Genomic DNA, 20,433 nt, shown 5'->3' on the forward strand with positions numbered 1-20,433 from the left:
TCCTTAGTCACCCAGCTAATAAATAGGGAGAGTCACAGGCATTCAGGTCTGAATTCAAACCCAGAACTCTTTTCTCCAAGTCCATTATTGCCTATTCAGCAATTACAGATTAAGCACTGACTTTTTGTACAGGAGTTTGGGCCAGGATAGGAGGACAAAATGCAATGAACACTTCCTGCCCTCAGGGAGCTTATATTCTACTGGGGGAAGTGAAATGGAGACTGTATCTCCACAGGAAAAAAGGACAAACTGTAAAAATGTAAACATAGAAGGATGCCCCAGACAGTTCCCTAATTCATGGCCGACACTTAAGGCAAACCCTCCCATGTTTATAACCTTTCAGGTGGCCTTTCATCTGTTGTCGGTCAGTTGTTTCAGTCATGTTAGACTCGATGGGACCCCATTTGGGATTTTCTTGGCAGAGGTACTGGAGTGGTTTGACATTTCCTTCTCCAGTCAAAAAGAAAAGAAAATCAAGGCAAGCAGGGTTAAATGACTTGCTTAGGGTCACCCAGCTAGTGTCTGAGGCTGGATTTGAATTCAGGAAGGTGCTATAAATATGTCAGCTATTATGTTGCCTGATACAATTAGGTGCATTTTTATGTGCATCTCATCTCCCCAACTCAGCTATAAGGCTATTTGAGAAACAGAAATCTTTCTTCATCCTTCACAATGCCCAGTACTGATTCACCTGGCTTGGAAGGGGGTAAGGGGAGGGGAAATTCTACATACTGAATGTGTCAAATCTCAGTTGTTCTGCTCATTAACCTGGACAACCATGGACAAGTCACATTTCCTCTGAGCCTGAAGGGCTGGTGTGAGAAAATGGGTTTTGCAGATTTTCAAGTGTATAATGAATACAAGGAATTCAGAGAAATAGGGGAAGATTTATATGAACTGATACAGAATGAAAGAAGCAGAACCAGGATGAAAAACTGCACAGTGGTGATGATAAAAAACAAAAACAAAAACAAAAATGGAATGCCGGGCAATTATCAATGATTATTAGCAAGGATACTCTACATTCCTGTTTTATTTCCCCATATAACGTAAGTTGCCTGAAAATAAGGGCACATTCTACTTTGTTACTGTATCCCCAGTGCTAGGCACATAGTAGGCACTTTAAGCATGTTTATTGAATTGAATTTATGCGTAATTATCATACTAAGTCAATTTTGGTGTGGCAAAAAAAATCTCATGAATGTTTTAGTAGTTTTAGGATAATATCAGAGGCTTCAATAATTTCAGCCCCTTCTTCTCTCCCCCCCAAAAAAGGACTTTTAAAGAAAAGTTTTCTTTTGGATACAAGAACCAATATTGACTCTAAAAAGGACTAAGGAGAGAGGGGAACAAGTCCATTAATGGAAACTTGGAGTTCTTAATGTATCAAAATTGGCCTGAACCTAGAGCTAGTGCAGCATTTCATAAATGTTTAAACTATGCCTCTCTATATTCATATTTAACAACTCCATTCCATGAGCTCACAGTATGGTTTAATGGAAACAGGCTTTTTAATATAGATTAGCGGAGATTTATTTGTATTCTCTGATTCCAATCCAAAGCAGTGGTGTTAGTATTGTTCTCTATTTAATAATAAAAAGCTCAATGAGGCAGAAAAAAATGCAAGTCTGCTGCAAAGCAGAATCTCCACACTCTAAAAGCAAGATGAAAATTGGATTGTTTTCTTAGCACCTAGAACAAGGCATATCCAGATGAGGAACTACCTGAATTCATGGTGGATTGAGTTATTTGAATTTGGGTGAAATCAAAAGGATTGAGGTGATTGACAAAAGCAGCAGATTCAAATGTTGCTTTGGCAGCAGCAAAATTAAAACAATTAGCATTGATGGGTAACCAAAAGTACAAACCTAAATCCAGGCCACTATTTGCGATGGATTCCGAGTGTTCAAGGTCATCAAAAATGCCTTGGCACATGTTGCCTTCAGCGGAGGAGATAGAGGACAAAGATACTTTGCCAAAATTGTCGTTGATCTGGAGAGGACAAGAAAGGAAAATGTGTTAGAACAACATCATGGGAGAAATCATGAGAAGCCAACTTTCCTATCAGTCAGTGGGCAAGAAAGAATGGAAGTTTCTGAGCACAGGAATTGTTGGTGTCTTTGTACCCCAGTCACAACGTCCTGAACATAGTAAAATATTAGTAACCAATGGTCTATCGGTTCATTGCTTCCTTGAGGTCCATCGTGAAGGGCACCATCTTTCTGTGAGATGCACTTATTTATATTCTGGAAGTCCTTCTAAGTAACTGTGATTCCTTGGGGAAAGTGGTATTCAAAGACTTGCAGCCACAAAGAACTTCTAGGACAATTATGAATGTTATAATAACAATAATAGCAACAGCAACAACAATGTGAGAAGAGAGGGAGAGGGAGGGAGGGAAAGAGGAGAAGAAGAGGAGATGGAGGGGGGAAAGAAAGAGAGAGAAAGAGGAGGGGAGGAGAGAGAGGGAAAGGGAAAGAGAGGGGGGAAAGGGAGAGGGAGGGAGGGAGGAGAGAGGAAGAGATTCTGGGACAACTCATTGTCCCCTGAGCCTGTCCCAAATACCTGTGCTTATAGACTTGCCACTGGTGGGGGGTGGAAGTAGACTGTAGCCTCTTCCCAATAATAAGGCATTGCTAAATGGGGCAAGATCTAGAATCCAAAACTACAAAACACTTTTCACACAAATAACGTCAGATCTAAATAACCGGAAAAACACCAGTTGCTCATGGATAGGCCGAGCTAATATAATAAAAATGACAATTCTACCCAAATTAATTTACTTATTCAGTGCCATACCAATCAAACTACCAAAAAATTATATTTTAGAGCTAGGAAAAATAATATCAAAACTCATCTGGAAGAACAAAAAGGTTTAGAACTTAAAGGGAATTAATGAAAAGAAATGCTAGGGAAGTGGCCTAGCCATACCAGCTCTTAAATTGTATTATAAAGCAGCAATCATCAAAATTGCATGGTACTGTCTAAGAAACAGAGGGGTAGATAAGTGGAACAGGTTAGGCACACAAGGCACAGTAGTCAATGATTATAGCAATCTACTGTTTGATAAACCCAAAGACTGCAGCTTCTGGGATAAGAACTCATTGTTTGACAAAAACTGGTGGGAAAACTGGAAAATAGTGTGGCGGAAACTGGGCATAGACAAAAATCTGACACCATATACCAAAATAAAGTCAAAATGGGTACATGATCTAAGTATAAAGGCTGATACTATAAACAACTTAGGGGAGAAAAGAATAGTTTATTTGTCAGACTTATGGAGAATGGAGAAATTTATAACCAAACAAGAGATAGAGAATATTATGAAATGCAAAATGGCTAATTTTGATTACATTAAATTGAAAAGTTTTTACACAAACAAACCAACTGCAACCAAGATTAGGAGAGAAGCAGAAAGCTGGGAAAGAATTTTTATAACTAGTATCTCTGATAAAGGCCTCATTTCTAAAATATATAGAGAACTGTGTCAAATTTACAAGAATACAAATCATTCCCCAATTGATAAATGGTCAAAGGATACGGACAGGCAGTTTTCAGAGGAAGAAATTAAAGCTATCTATTGTCATATGAAAAAATGTTCCAAATCACTATTGATTAGAGAAATGCAAATTAAAACAACTCTGAAGTACCACATCACACCGATCAGATTGGCTAGCATGGCAAAACAGGAAAATGAGAAACGTTGGAGAGGATGTGGGAATGTTGAAACACTAATTCATTGTCAGTAGAGCTGTGAGCTGATCCAACCATTCTAGAGAGCAATTTGGAACTATGCCCAGAGGGCTATAAAAATGTGTATACCCTCAGGGTTGTATCCCAAAAAGATCATAAAAATGGAAAAAAGACCCACATGTACAAAAATATTTATAGCTGCTCCTTTTTGTGGTGGTCAAGCCCATTAATTGGGGAATGGCTAAACAAGTTCTGGTATATGAATGTAATGGAATACTATTGTTCTATAAGAAATGATAAACAGGCAGACTTCAGAGAAACATGGAAAGACTTATATGAACAGATGCTGAGTGAGGGGAGCAGAACCAGGAGAACATTGTACACAGTAACAGCCACAGTGACTGATTTTTTTTTTGCTTTTTTTTGGAGGGGGGAAGGCAAGGCAGTTGGGGTTAAGTGACTTGCCCAAGGTCACACGGCTAGTAAGTGTTAAGTGTGTAAGGCCAGATTTCAACTCAGGTCCTCCTGACTCCAGGGTCGGTGCTCTATTCACTTTGCCACCTAGCTACCCCTTACAGTGACTGATTTTGATAGACTTAGCCCTTGTCAGCAATGCAAGGACCTAAAACAATTCCAAAGGACACATGATGGAAAATGCCAGTCACATCCAGAGAAAGAACTATGGAGCTGGAATGCAGAACGAAGCAGACTATTTTCTCTTTTCTTTTAATTTTTTTTCTTTCTCATGATTTTTCCCAGTTGTTAAAATTCTTCTATGCAACATGACTAATGTGAAAATGTGTTTAATAGGAATGTATGTGTTGAGCCCATATCAGATTGCAAGCCATCTTGGGGAGGGAGGGGAAGAAAATTTAAAACTTATGGAATTGAATGTTGAAAACTAAAAATAAATAATTTAACTTTAAAAAAAGATATAGAGTCCAAGAAATGAATGACAGGAAGGGGAAGTACCAGTTATATGGCAGGTGAGAGCAATGACAGGGGAATAAGAGGCCAGGTATATACCAATATAAACAACTTAGGGAAGCAAAGAATAGTTTATTTGTCAGACTTATGGAGAATGGAGAAATTTATAACCAAACAAGGGATAGAGAACATGATGAAATGCAAAATGGATAATTTTGATTATATTAAATTGAAAAGTTTTTACACATAAGAATAAGAGGCCAGGTGGTCTACCAAAACTCTCACAACTGGAACAGACCTAAGGGAGGTATCTAGTGCCGTAATGATTAGCTCTAATACTGAGCACTAATGGAAGAATTCAGGCGACAGTCTCACGGGGTGAGAAGGTAAGGATGGGCTGTAGTCGTTACCTCTGAGGTGGTGACACACAGTAGATACAGTGCCAGGCCTGGAATCAGAAAGACTTGAGGTCAAATCTGGTCATGTGACCCTGAGCGAATCTTAATGCTTAAATGCTACCTGCCTCGGTTTCCTCAACTATAAAATGGAAATAATCACAGTAACTACCTCTCCCCCAGGGCTGTTATGAGGATCAATGAGATAATAGTTGTCAAAAGCACTTAACGTGGCCTGGCACACAGTAGGTGCCATGCTTCTTCCCTCCCTCCACATTGTCTGAAGGAGATTCAAACATCAATATCACCGCTGATCACATGATCATAGAGTGGTCACTGAATCATCCAATGCTTCACTTTGCAGAAGAGGGAATTGATGCCACGAGTGGTTAGATGACTTGACCTGGTAGTAACAGAGTAATAATAATGATAATAATAAAATAATAGTATTTACATGTGGATTAAAGTTTCCAAAGAGCTTTACAACTATTATCTCATTTGAGTATAACAACACAGTTATTATCATTTTATTTTATTATATTCATTATTATTATCATCCCTGTTTTAACAAAGGGGGAAACGTAGGCAAGGAGCGGTTAGATGATGTGACCCACATCACATAAAATAGTGACAAAGAAATAATAATAAAAAATAGCATCTGCATGCAGATTTAAGATTTACAAAGAACTTTACACATGTGGTCTTGTTTGATCTTTGTAACAACCCTGTAAAACGGGTATGGCTATCATCCCTGTTTATACAGAGAGAGAAATTGAGGCAAGGGTTTGTCCAAGTAAGTGACTGAGTTAGGATTCAGACTCAGGCATCCCTGACTCTCTAACACTCTCGCCATCAGAAGCAGGATTTGAATCTAGGCCCTTGATCTCCAAGAACAGCGTTCTTGACTATGACCCATCTCTACTGAAAAATGAAAGGAACAAATAAAAGAAAAGCATTTTCCAAACAGAGTAAGTATAGAGTCGCTTGCCTGCAGCTGAGTGTGCCAGTGGAAATGAAAGGGGCGAGGAAGGTAGAGCATATTCACAGGGGTCTTTAATATCACGGTGAGGACACAGAATCTGCTGGAAATGGATCCAGGCTCCAAGGGAGCAGAAAGGGAAGCACTTCCTATCAGCATCAAAAACTCATGAATGTAGGGGAGAAGAACTTACAGGCCAGAGATGATGGTCATTAGAAATTACCTGTGTGACCCTGGGCAAGTCTCTTGACTTCCTCATCTGAAAAATAAGGGGGTCGGATAAAGCTGCCCCTGGGGTCCCTTCCAGTCCTAGACCCTCTGACAGGCCAAGAGAAAAGGCCACGGTTAGGAGGCCAGAAAATAGTTTATGTTGCTCTAGGAATGGGAGAAATTGAACGAGGAGCTGCCATTTGACTGGGGATGATGAGGAAAAGGAAGATCTTGGAATACAAGGAAACATTTTTTCCAAATAAAAACAGAAAAATGAGGTCAATTAGCTCTATAGAAACAGCCCCGAGGCAAAGGCAGCCGAAATCTCCGTTAGTCTCCATTCTCATATCCTACAAGGAGACTCTGTGAACAAAAACACGTCTATGAAATGCAGCTGTAAGCTCTCCATGCTGGGTGCTGCTGGCGGCTTAGCAAAAATAGCTAAGTGTTCTGGAAGCCTTGTGGATTATGATAGCATTAGGAGAAAGCATGGTTCTATAACCTCTAGCAAAGGAGCGCCACATTTGCACAAACAAATATCTCAAAAAAAAAAAGTCTCTACGTTAAAAAAAATACACTTAGGTTTGCCATGTTGGGGACCAGATTAATAAACTGAACGGGCATAAAGTAGAAGCAGGGAAGGCAGAATGGAAGGGGCAATAAGCACGCTCCAGAGCTTCTCCCTCTAAGCAAACATCCCCTTCTCTGGAATACCAAGGGCACAGGACTGCAGAACCACAGATTTCAGGTGGGGGGGCCCACAGCGCCCGTCTACTCAATCACCCTCATTTTAAAAGATGTGGAAACTGAGGCCCAAGGAGGCTAGGGTCAGAAAGACAGAATGCTGTCTGTGCCTTCATTCAGACCCCTAACATGCGGCTCTTGAAGAAGGTTTTGGAATACTCCTTGCTCCCCACTGCCATTTCCAGACTTTCATCACTCAAAAATCCTCTTCCTTCCAATTAAAATTGTTGCCATTATGGTACCAGCCCCCCAGGTCAGTCTACCTGTCTTCCTCTCTTCCCCAACTGCTGCCGTTATGCCAGAGGGTTTTTACATCCACAAGATGCTCCCTGAAGCAAATTTACCTCCTTAATCCCATGACCTATTCCTGCATATCACCTCAGCCATGCAACAGGGAACAAATGTTCCCCTTCCTTAATCAAAAGCTCTGACCATAGCTTCCCATCATTCTAAGACTCCGCGTGCCCCATCCCTTCTGTGACTAGCATGTGCCCTCACTGAGACCTCCAATACCCTCCACAGCTCAGGCATGATGTTTTCCTGCTTCTCTCATCTCTGCCCTCCAGTCAGCTGACTCATCCACAACATCCTTCACTCTCAGATCTCTCAGTCGGCCGTCTGATCACCACTCCTCTCTTGTCAAACCTCAGGCCTGGATTCTTCCTATCATTCCCCCTCCTGCACTTTAACTAGGAGCTGGAGGAAATGACAAAACAATTGTGGTCACTGAATATGCTACAAATGACCCAACTTCACCTGGGCCTCACTGGCTCCTCTCGATTGATTCCCCCTCTCTCTTTGGAGATGTCCAACCTCATCATGTTAGAGATGGGGAAACTGAGGCCCCAAAGTGGGAAATGACTTGGCTAAGATGATACATAGTCTTTGGCAGAGCCCGGCTTGGAAATCAGATACTCTGACTTCAAACTCAATGCATGAGGAAATCTACAAGCATTTATTACCAATATCTGTTGCATTCCTGGCAAACAACACAGGGCTTGGCACAGGGCAATCTCTGAATCAAAGTTTGTGGTTCGTGTATTATTTATTGAATCATTCAGCCATTAAGTAGCTATTATGTGTTAGGCACTGGGCTAGATGCAAAGGACACAAAAAGACTGTCCCTGCTCCTGTTCCTATTGGGAGACAGCAAGGATAGATAAATAAATACAGAATATTTACAGAATAATTAACAAGGAGTATCTGTAATGAGGAGCAGGAGACTAATGATTGGGGGGATCAGGAATGTCTTCCAGACAAGCCCTGGAAGCCGTGACCAAGAACCGCCCCACGTGTGTCTGTCCTCAAATGACCAGTCCGGCTAATCCAATACACAGGGCCACATCATCACAGTGGCCTCAGGGGATGGATGTCTTCTCCAACCAAGAAAACTCTAACACCACATGTCTGTCAGTTAAGTCACCCTGGGCTCTCAGTCCGAGCTGGTGGAGGACATTCCAATGCTGATGAAATTACAATCCATCAAGGATACAAAAGAAAATAGTGGGACTAAAATGAAAAGAGCCCTTGGCTTCCATCTAGGGATGTGGAATCTTCCAAAAGTATTAGCTAATTCTTTTTTTTTTTTAATTTTTTTATTTTTTATTTTTTGGAGGGGGGGCCAGGCAAGGCATTTGGGGTTAAGTGAGTTGCCCAAGGTCACACAGCTAGTAAGCATGTCGTGTCTGAGGCTGAATTTGAACTCAGGTCCTCCTGACTCCAGGGCTGGTGCCCTGTTCACTGTGCCAACTAGCTACCCCCCATTTAAATTTTTTTTTTTAGCTAATTCTTACCAAGGGTCCCCAAGTGCATTCTGACACCTCAGGAATGCTGTAATCATGATTTAGTGAAAAACACCCATGAAAAGCAGGTATTTTTCATTTATAGTCCCCGTGAAGGAAAAAGAGGGGAAGGAGAGAATAGGATGCTTTGGGATTTCTTACCATTGCTTCATTGTTGTATCTGCTGTGTGGCATCTCCTGGGAACTCGGGTGCACCATGGATCTCAGATCGTGAGCTTCGTAGGTCCCTGGATCACTTAGCCACTGGCTGCCAAAGTGAAAATCCTGGCTTGGAGAGAGAGGAAGATCCTTCTTGCCCAGTGAGGGAGAATAGAACTCCATGTTCTGAAAGATATCCTGGAAGTCATCTATGTCATCCACAAGCATCTCTCTCTCTTCCCCCATTTCTGGTGCTCTGGGTTTCAGGAAAGCAAGCATCTCCCATGCCTCTCGAGTGTTATTGATTTCTTTTGACTGTACGTGGAATGTCCTGCCCAAGTCAAGGAAAGGCTCGTCCAAGTCCTCTTCGTGAAGGAAAGAATCATCTCGGAACTCCTACAGACAAAGTGGCAAAGAATGACTAAGGACCTCAAGACTGTATTTTACATGAGACCAATCTAGTAACTTAGAAATTGCCTGTTGTTTCCGCACCCAAGCAGACCCCCTTTGCTTTCCTTCTAACCGCCTGCCTGTATTTTGCACACATTCTCTCTGTATAGAATGTCCTGCAAAGACATTGCATAGAAATATGTCATTTGGTCAGCCCCACGTGGTGTGCTACTAGCTTACATGCTTCCCAGGAGGGTCACCAGCACTAAAAACAGTGGCAAGAAAAATGTGCCCTGGGCAAGGTGAATGGTTACTTGAAAACTTCCATTATACATTAACCACCTTATGACCTCCAAGACATATCATTTTCATTTTAATTAAATTACAAATGTTACAATAATCATGATCCTCAACAATTAGCCATAAACTATCAAAACTGAACTCTCCAAAATTGTGATGAAGACCCCAAAGAAGGACCAAAACATCAGAAGACACATCCTCCCGGCTTCTTTTCAGAAGTGATAGAACATGGGAGTGGAACACTAATATAAAATATAAGAATTTTTTGATGTATCGGTTGCTTTTTTATTTTTTGATATGTTGGTTGGAACATTTTAATTCTTTTTTTAAAAATTCTTTATTATAATGGAAGGTTCTCTGGAAGGGAATTGGAGAAGGAACACAGTACTGCTCTGTGACATTAGATAAGACAATTAAACTCTCCAGAAGAGTCTCCTCTAGGATAAGATAGCCTTTAAGAGCCCTTCCAGTTCCCGATCTAGGACCAGGAGTCAACAGTCTATAACTAACTGACCCTAGGGTAAGAAGTACTGAGTTCAAATCATACCTCTGATGCTTCCCACCTGCCACTTAATGTAATTGAGCATCAGTTTCCTCATCTATAAAATGCACTATATGGCTTCTAGGATTCCTCACATCTCGACATCTATCTTATGTTGTCTAAGGACCAGCCTGGCTAAGTTTGGAGAAACCACTGATTGACGAATTGACCAATCAGTAACTAGTCGATAAATAAGCTTTCATTAAGAACCTCCTAGGGGCTACATGAGAGGCAGAGTGGACTCAAAACCAGGAAATACCAGGAAAACAAGCTTCAAGGCCTACTTCTTAAACATGTGACCCTAGACAAGTAACTTTGCTTCTCAATGTACTAAATACCCAAAGATAAACTGTAGAAAAGGCACCAGCATGCTTCCAAAGAGGGAGGACCCTCTCCCAATGAAATCACAGGTTCTGTCCCTAGCCTTATTCATATTCACCAGGCACTACGCAAGAAAGGGAAACAAATATGAATGAGCGATCATCCCTGTCCTTGAGGATCTGAAACTCTACGAGGCAGAGACAACATAACAACATTAACTATCCTTAGATAGTGTCTCCTATGTGCTTTACAACTATTATCTCATTTGAGCCTCACAACAATCCTGGGAGGTTTTACAGATGAGGAAACCGAAGCAAACTTCATGGTTAAATGACTTAGCCAGGGTCAAACAGGCAGGCTGGATTTAAACTGAGATGCTTCCTGACTCCAGACATGGTACATGATCCATTGTTCTCCCCAGCTTCAAATAGAAGGAAAGGTATGGGCAGAACATGCTTAAGACGTACATGGTCCTGTTGGGCAGGAGGACACTGGGGGCTGAAGGAGTCCCTGGCACTAATGATTTTTTAGCTATGACAATTCTCAAGAGCCATTCAAGAAATTAGAGAGAAGACGACAGAGCTTTGGTGCGTGGAAGGAATATGATCACCAAGAAAGTTACAAATCCTTGAAGTGTGCAAAAAACACATTTTAGATTGCATTGCACTGACGTGGGCACGTGGCTAATCTCTCTCTACCAGACTTTAAGCTGCTTGAGGACATTAAATAAGATATGCTTTCTAATATTTAACAGCAGCAATGATGGGTTCGGATAGAAATGCTCTCAGTAACAGGTCCAGGATGCTCTCCTCCAGCCCTACCCCCATTTAATAAGAAATTCCTTCTGGAGATGAATGACATTTCCTATTCTAAGTGTCACTAACATGAAGAGTGCAGGGATAGGGGTTCAGGGAATTTTCTTCTCTACTGATTCTTTTCCTGCAAACAGTTACATATGATTACAATGAACCCTTAAAGGCAAGCATGCAAATATAAGGGACAAGAACCACCCCTCCAAACTTATCAGCTTAGTGGATGGATTAAGGAAGCCAAATAGTGCCAGGAGAGAGCTATGTCTCCTCAAATGAGCAGGGACAAAGGATGGGTTTGTGTATTGCAAGACTATAGAACATTACCTAGACTAGACCAGCACTCCCATTTATAGAGGAGGAAAATATGATCCCAAAACAGGCAAGCTGCTTATAGGACCACTGGTTCTGAGCAGGGAAGGTCAAGAACCATTGATCCCAGCACCTTTATTTTATAGTGGAAGAAAATGAGATCCATAAAGGAAAAGAGGTCTCATATGTACATTGGGAGTGGACTTCAGAGACCATCTAAGCCCAACCGTTCCTTTCACAGATGAGGAAACTGAGACCCAGAGAGAGGAGGGAAGTTAGCCTGTGTCATACCAAGTAAGTGGTTTAATCTGGATTTGAACTCATGTCCTGACCCCCAGGGCATTACTCCTGCCATCATATCACCTTCCACTACATTTCCATGGCAAGGTGATCTCTAATAAGACACTGAAAGAGAACAATTTTCTTGGAGATAACCACAATTTTGTAGAAAACAGGGCATAGACACAAATGCAAAATACTTTGTCCATCTGGCAATATGAGGATGCCTAGTTTGATGGAGAAAGGGCTGAGTCCTCCTCCTCATCACTAACATGTATGATGTGCTTCTTATCTATGGTCTCATTTGAACCATGACTATCCGATATGGGAAAAACAAGATGATTTCTGGGGTTGCCCAGTTACAGAATCTTTACATGAGGATTAGGAGGAGGCAGTTTCCTAAAAGGGAGGGCATCTCTCCCTTTCCTTTTCATGTCCTCAGCATCTAACACAGTGCTTGGCATTTTTACCTTTACCAGACTTATGATCTCATGGGTATAGGCAACTCCTTCCCACTAAGGCATGTCAACACCTTCTCTGTAAGGTCAGAGTCCTGGAGGCTGGGAATGGGGAGGTTCGGGGATGTGCCCAGGGACAAACAGCTGGGAAGGATGAGGGACAAGACTTGAATCCAGACTTTCCTGGCTCTCTCACCACTATGTCATGCAGTTTCACATATATGGTACATAACTGGCGCTTAATAAATCCTTGTTAACTGAATCACCACAGGATTCTGCTCTTGGTCAATGAAAACAGTACCCATTATGCATTCTGCTTTGCAGCAAAGCTAAGGCAACATAAAAGGAAATACTCCTGCTTTCAAGAGAAGGGTTTATGGTTTCCTGTTTTGCATTCTCAAGGAGGGTGGGTGGGGAGAAAGGAAGGCAGAGAATTTGGAACTCAAAGCTTTAAAAACGAACGTTAAAAATTGTTTTTACACACAACTGGGAAATAGGGCATACAGGCAATGGGGTGTAGAAATCTAGCTTACCCTACAGGAAAATAAAAGGGAAGGGGACGGGGAGGGTGATAGAAGGGAGGGCAGATCGGGGAAGGGTAATCAGAATGTATACCATCTTGTGATCTGGGGAGGGGAGAGATGGGAAGAAAATTTGGAACTCAAAATCTTGTGGAAGTAAATGCTGAAAACTAAAAATAAATGAATTTATATTAAAAAAAAATCCTGCTTCCAAAAAAAGGAGCATTCGATTTCTGTCTATATAGGAATCATGGGGAAAGAACCAAGCGAGATGAAACTTCCTTTGTAAAGCTCTGCCCAGCAGTAAACTCTCTATTGAAACAGGAAACCAAGCTGCTCCCTACCGAGGGAGCTTCCAGGATCAGAGGGGAGTCCATTGTCTCCGTGGGTCCTGAGTGCCTGGGCGTTTCTTCAAAAGCAGTTGGTTGTGAGACATATGATGTGTTCTCTTCATTACCTTCAACCTAGAAAGAAAGTAAGAGATATGTGTGATTAAAAAAGCCACACACACAATAGTTGCAGGCTCTCTTAAAGTTGATTGAATGTGAATCTTCCTGGTAAGCAAAAGTATTTGGAATTTCTCAACAGTGAAGACCTTTATACTGTAAACACTCAAGAAAGGAGAATTAATGTCCCAAACAGGAAAAGAGCCAGATGTATTAGTTCTCAAAAATGACAGGACAAGGAATAAACATAAATATTAAGACTTAAAATGATGTAAAGGTTTCCACCTATAATTGGGGAGTGCCTCTCAAAAAAAGACCCCAGAAGTAATTGTGGATATTTATTCTAGCTGATAAAAAGAAAGTCCCCAAATATAGCAAAATATTGACAGTGGTGCTTTTTTGTGGAAATAACTATAGACAAAGCATAAGCCCTTTGAAAAATGGATAAACTAGGGCAGCTAGGTGGTGCAGTGAGTAAAGTGCCGGCCTCAGAGTCAGGAGGACCCAAGTTCAGTTCTAGCCTCAGACACTTAATACCCCACAAAAAAACTAGCCGTGAAACCTTGGGCAAGTTACTTAACCCCAATTGCCCTCCAAAAGGCAAAAAAAAAAAATTAAAAGAAAAATAGATGAACAAACCATGAGACATAAACAGAATGGAATAATACTAGGTAGAAACAAACAATGAATGTGATGAATCAGAAAATCATAGAAAGACTCCCATGAACTGATGCAAAGTTAAGTAAGGAGGGCCAAGAAAACACTAAATACAATTATTACAATGATGTAAATGGAAAGAAGCACAAATCAATCAAAAGGGAATGTTACAAAGTTACAAGTAAGCCTCAAAGAGGAAATATCAGAAGACAATCTCCCCAACCCATGCCACTTCTCTGCAGAGGTGGGAGGTCCCACAGGGGTAGAATATTACATGAACTGTCAGATAATCTTTCTACATATTCATCAGTTTTACTGATTGTTTTTTCTTGTTAAAAGTTTTCCTTGTTTTTTCTCCTTTTTTTTGTTAAAAATCTTTGTCATAGGGGCAGCCAGGTGGCTCAGCGAGTAAGAGCACCGGCTCCAGTGTCGGGATGACCTGGATCAAGTCCCGGCCTCGGATACTCAGCACCACACCCAGAAATAACTGGCCGTGTAACCTTGAGCAAGTTACTTAACCCCGATTGCTTAAAAAAAAAAATCTTTGTCATTTGAGACTTTTTTTTGAGAGGGAGGAATACAAGGGGAAATCTAGATAATATAAAAATGAAAGATTAATAAAATTTACTTTTGAACACCGGCTCCAGTGTTGGGATGACCTGAGGATCGAATCCAGGCTCAGATACTTAGCACCACACCCAGAAATAACTGGCTGTGTAACTTTGAGCAAGTTACTTAACCTCAATTGTTTTTTTAAAAAAATTTACTTTTTTATAAAACATGTTTATTTTGACACCCTCCCCCCCAATTCGTCTCTTATAAAGTCCCTACCTTGATTTCCCTAATTCCACCATAATCAGAACAGCAGAATTTCAAACACTGAAGGGCTCTCAGAGGCCAGCTTGCACCCCAACAAGAATCTACTCCAGAATATACCCAACAAGAGAACCTTAAATGAGAGGGAGCCATCATCCCCCCAAGGCAGTCCATTACATTCTGCAATAGCTCTCCCTGTTAAGAAGCTTTTGCTCATATTAATGTTAAATCAGCCATGCTCCAACCTACTGTTCCTGGTTCTGCCTTTTGGGGTCTAATGTCACAAGCTCAACTACACTTTCAGGATTACACCTTAAGTACCTGAAGACAGCTATGATCTCCTTCTCTCTCTGCCCCCTGGACCCTAACTCCAGAAAATCTTCCTAGGCTAAACTTCCCCTATTACTTTAACTAAGGCTTTTAGCCCCCTGACCTTCCTCTGTGCACTCTCCAGGTCCTAATTTTCCTGCCATCTAATTAGGGGATCTGAGTACAAGAACACCATTAGCTCCTTCTTCCTGGATGCCAGACTTCTCTTTATTTTGTTTTTGTTTTTTGGAGGGCAATTGGGGTTAAGTGACTTGCCCAAAGTCACACAGCTAATAAGTATGTTTAGTGTTTGACTTCAGGGCCAGTGCTCTATTCACCCAGACTTCTCTTAGAAGAGCCTAAGGTCACTTTAGCTGTCTTGACTTCTCCTGTCTTGGAGGCAGTTAGATAACACTATGGACAGAGCAGGACATGGAATCCAAAAGAAAATCCTATCTCAGATACTTAATAGTGGGGCTCTCAGGGTAAATTATTTAACTTGTGTCTGTGGAGCCCAAGCCTTGGGAGACAAAGAAAGGTCATTTTCCAGTCTACACAATTGGCATTCCAACCTCTACTGGTCAGATTACTTTTTTTTTTTTTTTGGAAGGCAATTGGGGTTAAGTGACTTGCCCAAGGTCACACAGATAGTTTTTGTGTTAAGTGTCTGAGATTAGATTTGAACTCAGGTCCTCCTGACTCCAGGGCCAGTGCTCTATTCACTGCGCCACCTAGCCACCCCAACTGGTCAGATGCTCTCCCTTTCTCATGGGTGCTTGTCTTGCCTCCTCAACTAGATGTTAAGGGCCAGGGGCTAAGGTCCAAGATCACTTTTCTTTTGTAATGTCTCCAAGTCTGTGCACAAGGAAGCATCGGGCAGAAGTTCCTGATTAAATGCAGGAAATGGGAAACTTTAAAACTATATATTTTTAAAATATAAAGGCCCCAGAGAAGACCCATTGTTGGCTGTAGCTGCGGCATCACAGCTTATAAACAGCCAGCTGGGCTGACAGCACAGGGGAGCTCACTTAGCAGGAAAAGAGTCACCATGCTGACCTCTCCCCCAGCTGCATCACTGGCCTCCTAAGCTCACTGGCAGCCATGCTCCCAAAAAGGGAATCCTGGGGAACTTCCATGACACAACTGGCCAGGCTTTCATAGAACAACTCAGGGCCCTGTGGTTTGTCCATTCACCCTTCTACCAGAACCAGCAGGCCATCATCTTCCCTGGAATAAGCTTATTCCTGATCTTTGTTTTTCTTTAAAAGTATGGGACTACCCAATCAGGCCCACTCTGGGCAGAAAAACCCCTCAGGAAGAACACTAGTTCTAGTTTCCCAGGTGTTCTGTCATCAGGCAGAGAAGTGTCCAGGAATCTAGTCACACATTCCTGCCTTCCAACAAAGAAACAGGCCACAAAGAGGAGCTCATCTCCTCGGAGTAAGAAGAAGACTGCTTTGAGGCCCTGGTTGTTCATCTGAATAAGTATAGATTGACAGATTAGAAACTTTAGAGCTAAATTCAAATAAACAATTATTAAGCATCTACTCTATACAATCAATCCATTCTCAAGCATTCATTAAGCACTGACTGCCTGCCTAGCTGTTCAAGACATGATGTTGGGCACTGAAATGAATTAAACAGGCCTAGATCAGGGGCAAATAGTTGCTAGAGGAGGCGTGTCCAAGTGGCAGAGAATTCCCCAGCTGGACTTTAGGATGGCATTGATGGGGAAGTATTTTATCGATCAAGTGTCCACTTGACAAGTGATTATGTTACTGGACTTGGATAGCAGATCTTCCTCAGACGCTTAATATCTGTGTGACCCTGGGCAAGTTATCTAACCTTTTTTTTTGGCCTCAGTTTCCTCCTCTATAAAATGGAGATAACAGCACCTACCTGCCAAGATAGTTGTGAAGATCCAATGAGATAATGTCTGTAAAGTACTTTGTAAACATTAAAGTAAATGCTAGCTAATATTATCATTAACGAGACAAGAGGTACGGTGTTATGAACTAGGGATAGATACACAAAGACAAAATAAGAAACAGTCCTGTTTCTTCAAGGAATAGCCACTCTAAGGAGGGAGAAAACATAAATTGTATAGAGGTTTATATAAACTACAGACAAAAGAGATATGTGGTGGCCCTAGGGAGGTAAATGAGTACAGCAGTGGGGGAGACACACCATAAAGAGACAGGTTAATAGTGCCCACTCAGCAGGGCAGTGGAGAAGAGGCTGATGATATTTATACCACAGTCAAAAGTAAGACACCAAAGAATTTTGAGCAAAGGAATGAAATGACCAAGATTAAGGACAGAAAAGATTCTGACATCAGTGGTGTGAAAGGTGGATTGGAGACGTTGGCAACTGAGGCTGGGAAACCCTACCTAGAAGATCCAAGATGCTACAGGGAGTAATTCCTCCCACCTGGGTCCGTGTGACTGGAGGTCAAGAGGCAAGGCTAGAGCAGAGTAAGGTTAATCAGCATCAGCCGATGGGCAATTAGCAGGTGGTGGGCTAGTCCACAGAATGAAGGGAGATACATACTTATGATGAGTCTTACATAGCCCTGGGCCAGCATCGCAGGTGGCTGGAGGAACCAGGGGAGTGAGAGCTGCTCAGCCATTTTCCTAATGCGTAATAAGGACAGGATGTCAGGTGAGGAGGGAAGCGAGGGAAGAACGTCTTAACTTTGGGGTTGTAACTTGCTGACCCTGTTGTCTCAGGAGTTGCCAAAGGTCAGGTTTATTCTCATGGGGATGTTTCTCAGCAATTAATCACAAAATCCCATCTTGGTGGGGCAGGAGATCTCAAAGACAGTGGAGGCCTCCTTCACAGTAGAAACGGAGAGCTCTTCCTATTGTTGAACAAAATACAGACTGAGGGTCTATTTACACAACCCTGTAGCTCACTCTCTTTGACCTCTAAGGTTACTTTTTCTGGGGAAGAGAATATTTCTCTCTAACTCACAAAATACAGATTTTATTCACTTCCTTCCCAGAAGCTCTTGAAGTAATCCAAGGAGATGGTAAAGGCCTAATTCATGGTGACCATGGCACTGAGAAGAGAGAATGGGGTGAATGAAAGGAATATTGTCAAGAGATCTTGGTATCATGGAAATAAATCTGGGTCAGCAAGTACCACCAAAGCATGGGAACAAGCCTGGTACATGACTCAAGGATTAGGAACACCTGGCCCAGGTTACACGCAGGTCAAATCAATGAATCCATCAACTTTTACTAAGCAGCTACTATGTGCCAAGTACTGTGTTATGAACTGGAAGTCCCTTCTATGTTGGATGTTTGACTACCTATAACCACAAGCCTGCTGCTCCCTCACCCATATTTATGGCAAAGTCTTCATCTTGAAGAGAACTTCAGACTTATGGGAAACCATTTCTAAGCCCTGGATAGTGAATCCTGAGGAGAGCCCAGGCGTGAAGGTGGAAAGGGAAATGCTACAGCCGGAAATGCAGGTCAGTTCCAGGGAACAGAGAGAGTCATAGCCAGAAACAGAGAGAGATCTCAGTTTATGCCATGAAGGAAATAAATGACCAAATGAAGAGAGTTTGGAGAAGGAAAAAGGAAGGAGAAGAGGGGGGAGGTAAGAGGATGGAGGGGGAGTGTTACAGATAATGACAGATTGGCAATGCAAGAAAAGAACAGAAAGAACAAAAGTGAAATTTCAGTTTAAACAACAGGAATCTGAAACTGAGGCAGAGAAGGGCTGAATATAGAGGAAGAGGAAAAGCTGGGTTGTGTTCAAAGGCAAGAAAGGCGCTAGTGTTTGTTAGGGAAAGGCTAAGAGCGTCAAATGCTACAAGAGTGAAGAAGAAGAAAAGTGGGGGTGGGGGGTGTAAGGGTTATGGGATTTAAAGATTTTCCATGCCCCATTGGACTTGCTGACGTAGCAGGAAGGGGCGGAGCAAGAGGAAGCGGAAGCCAAACTAGAGTTCCTGCGGTGCCTGGTGGTGGTGGCGACGGCGGCAGCAGCAGCAGAGGCAGCGATAGCGCGAAGCCCTTTTTGAGTCAGCCAGAATTTCTGCTAAGGACTCTTGCTGAGGACTGCCAGGGGCCGGAGCTGCTGGGAGCGCGCTTCCCGGACGCTGGGTGGTTGCTGTGAGTGGGGAGAAGAGGACCTTTGCCTGAGGTAGCCTGTTCTGTTTTAAAGGCTTGAAAATGTGGGTGCTTTCTACTTTATCTACCTGTGCCAATGTCATAACTACTCTGATGGCTTTGACTTTCTGGTTTTGGGACTCAGTCTTTTGGTATCTTAATAAATTTTCTAGTTTATTCCCCCATATGGCAAGCATGATGTATTTTGTGATGGATAATTATATCAGCATATCTGTAATCTCCATAGGCATTGTGAATATGGCATTGCTGATACAGGGGGGCGGTAAGCTGTTAGTTTTAGTCATGGGGGGGAATAAGCATTTATACAGCACCTACTATGTACCAGTACTTGTCCTAGGTACTGAAGTAAAGATAAAGCAATGAAATCACTTGTATTCTAAAGTAGCTGCCATTCTCTCAGCAGACATGCCACACACAAAAGTGAATATAAAAATAAATATGTGGGAGGTGGAGGGGGGGCAAGTACTAGCTGTCAAAGAAATCAGGAAAAGTTTGTGAAAAAGTCATATTGCTCAGAGTAGAAAAGAAGCTCCTTGAAGGCAAACGCTGTCTCATTTTTTCATTTGTAAGCACCATACCTGACACAGAGCTGTCATTCAGTCATTTTTTCAGTCCTGTCCAACTCTCCATGAGCCCATTTGGGGTTTTCTTGGCAGAGATACTGGAGTGCTTTGCCATGTTCTCCAGTTCATTTTACAGATGAGAAACTGAGGCAAACAGGGTTAAGCGACTTGTCCAGGGTCACACAACTAGTACGTGTCTGAGGCTGAATTTAAACTCAAGAAGCTGAGTCTTCCAATTCCAAGCCCAGTTCTCTATCCACTGTACCACCTAGCTGCCATGGCATACATTAGCTACCTTAAAATGCTTGTTGACATATTGTGTTGAATACTGAGAAAGCAGGGGTATCAGATATAGATAACTTTTTCAAGTTATATGGTAGGGAGGGAGCTGAGAAATATGAAGTGAGAGCAAGGTTAAGGCAAGAATTTTTTTTTAAGATTTAGAAGTATAAACACATTTATAATTAGATGGCAGGGAACAAGTAGAGAATGAGAGAATAGAAAGTGAGAAAATGAATTCCAGCATCCACAGTCTAGGAGGGAAAATAAAAATAGAGTATGAGCGCATAATTGTCAACATATCTGAGCACTGATCCATGTGTCCTTTCCCTTACTCACTACACAGAAATGTAGTTTCCATCTCTCACCTAAACACTGCAGGTTCCCCTGTACCCAACACAAGAG

The 20,433-nt window shown here is 42.0% G+C and overlaps 1 protein-coding gene across 1 annotated transcript in view; it reads right to left on the minus strand.

The window, feature by feature from the left end:
- Positions 1 to 20,433, minus strand: part of LOC138165280 (inaD-like protein) — a 340,313-nt gene that overhangs the window by 207,047 nt on the left and 112,833 nt on the right. Inside the window, exons 19-21 of the mRNA XM_069093439.1 lie at positions 13,164 to 13,283; positions 8,892 to 9,284; positions 1,869 to 1,992 (exon numbers count right to left, since the gene is read on the minus strand). Coding sequence (XP_068949540.1) covers positions 1,869 to 1,992; positions 8,892 to 9,284; positions 13,164 to 13,283 — 637 coding nt within the window. The remainder of the gene's footprint in view (positions 1 to 1,868; positions 1,993 to 8,891; positions 9,285 to 13,163; positions 13,284 to 20,433) is intronic.

This window comes from Petaurus breviceps, unplaced genomic scaffold (genome assembly GCF_028583685.1).
Source record: "Petaurus breviceps papuanus isolate PSGF00001 unplaced genomic scaffold, PetGlider_PUasm1.0 208, whole genome shotgun sequence".
Taxonomy (NCBI): Eukaryota; Metazoa; Chordata; class Mammalia; order Diprotodontia; family Petauridae; genus Petaurus; species Petaurus breviceps.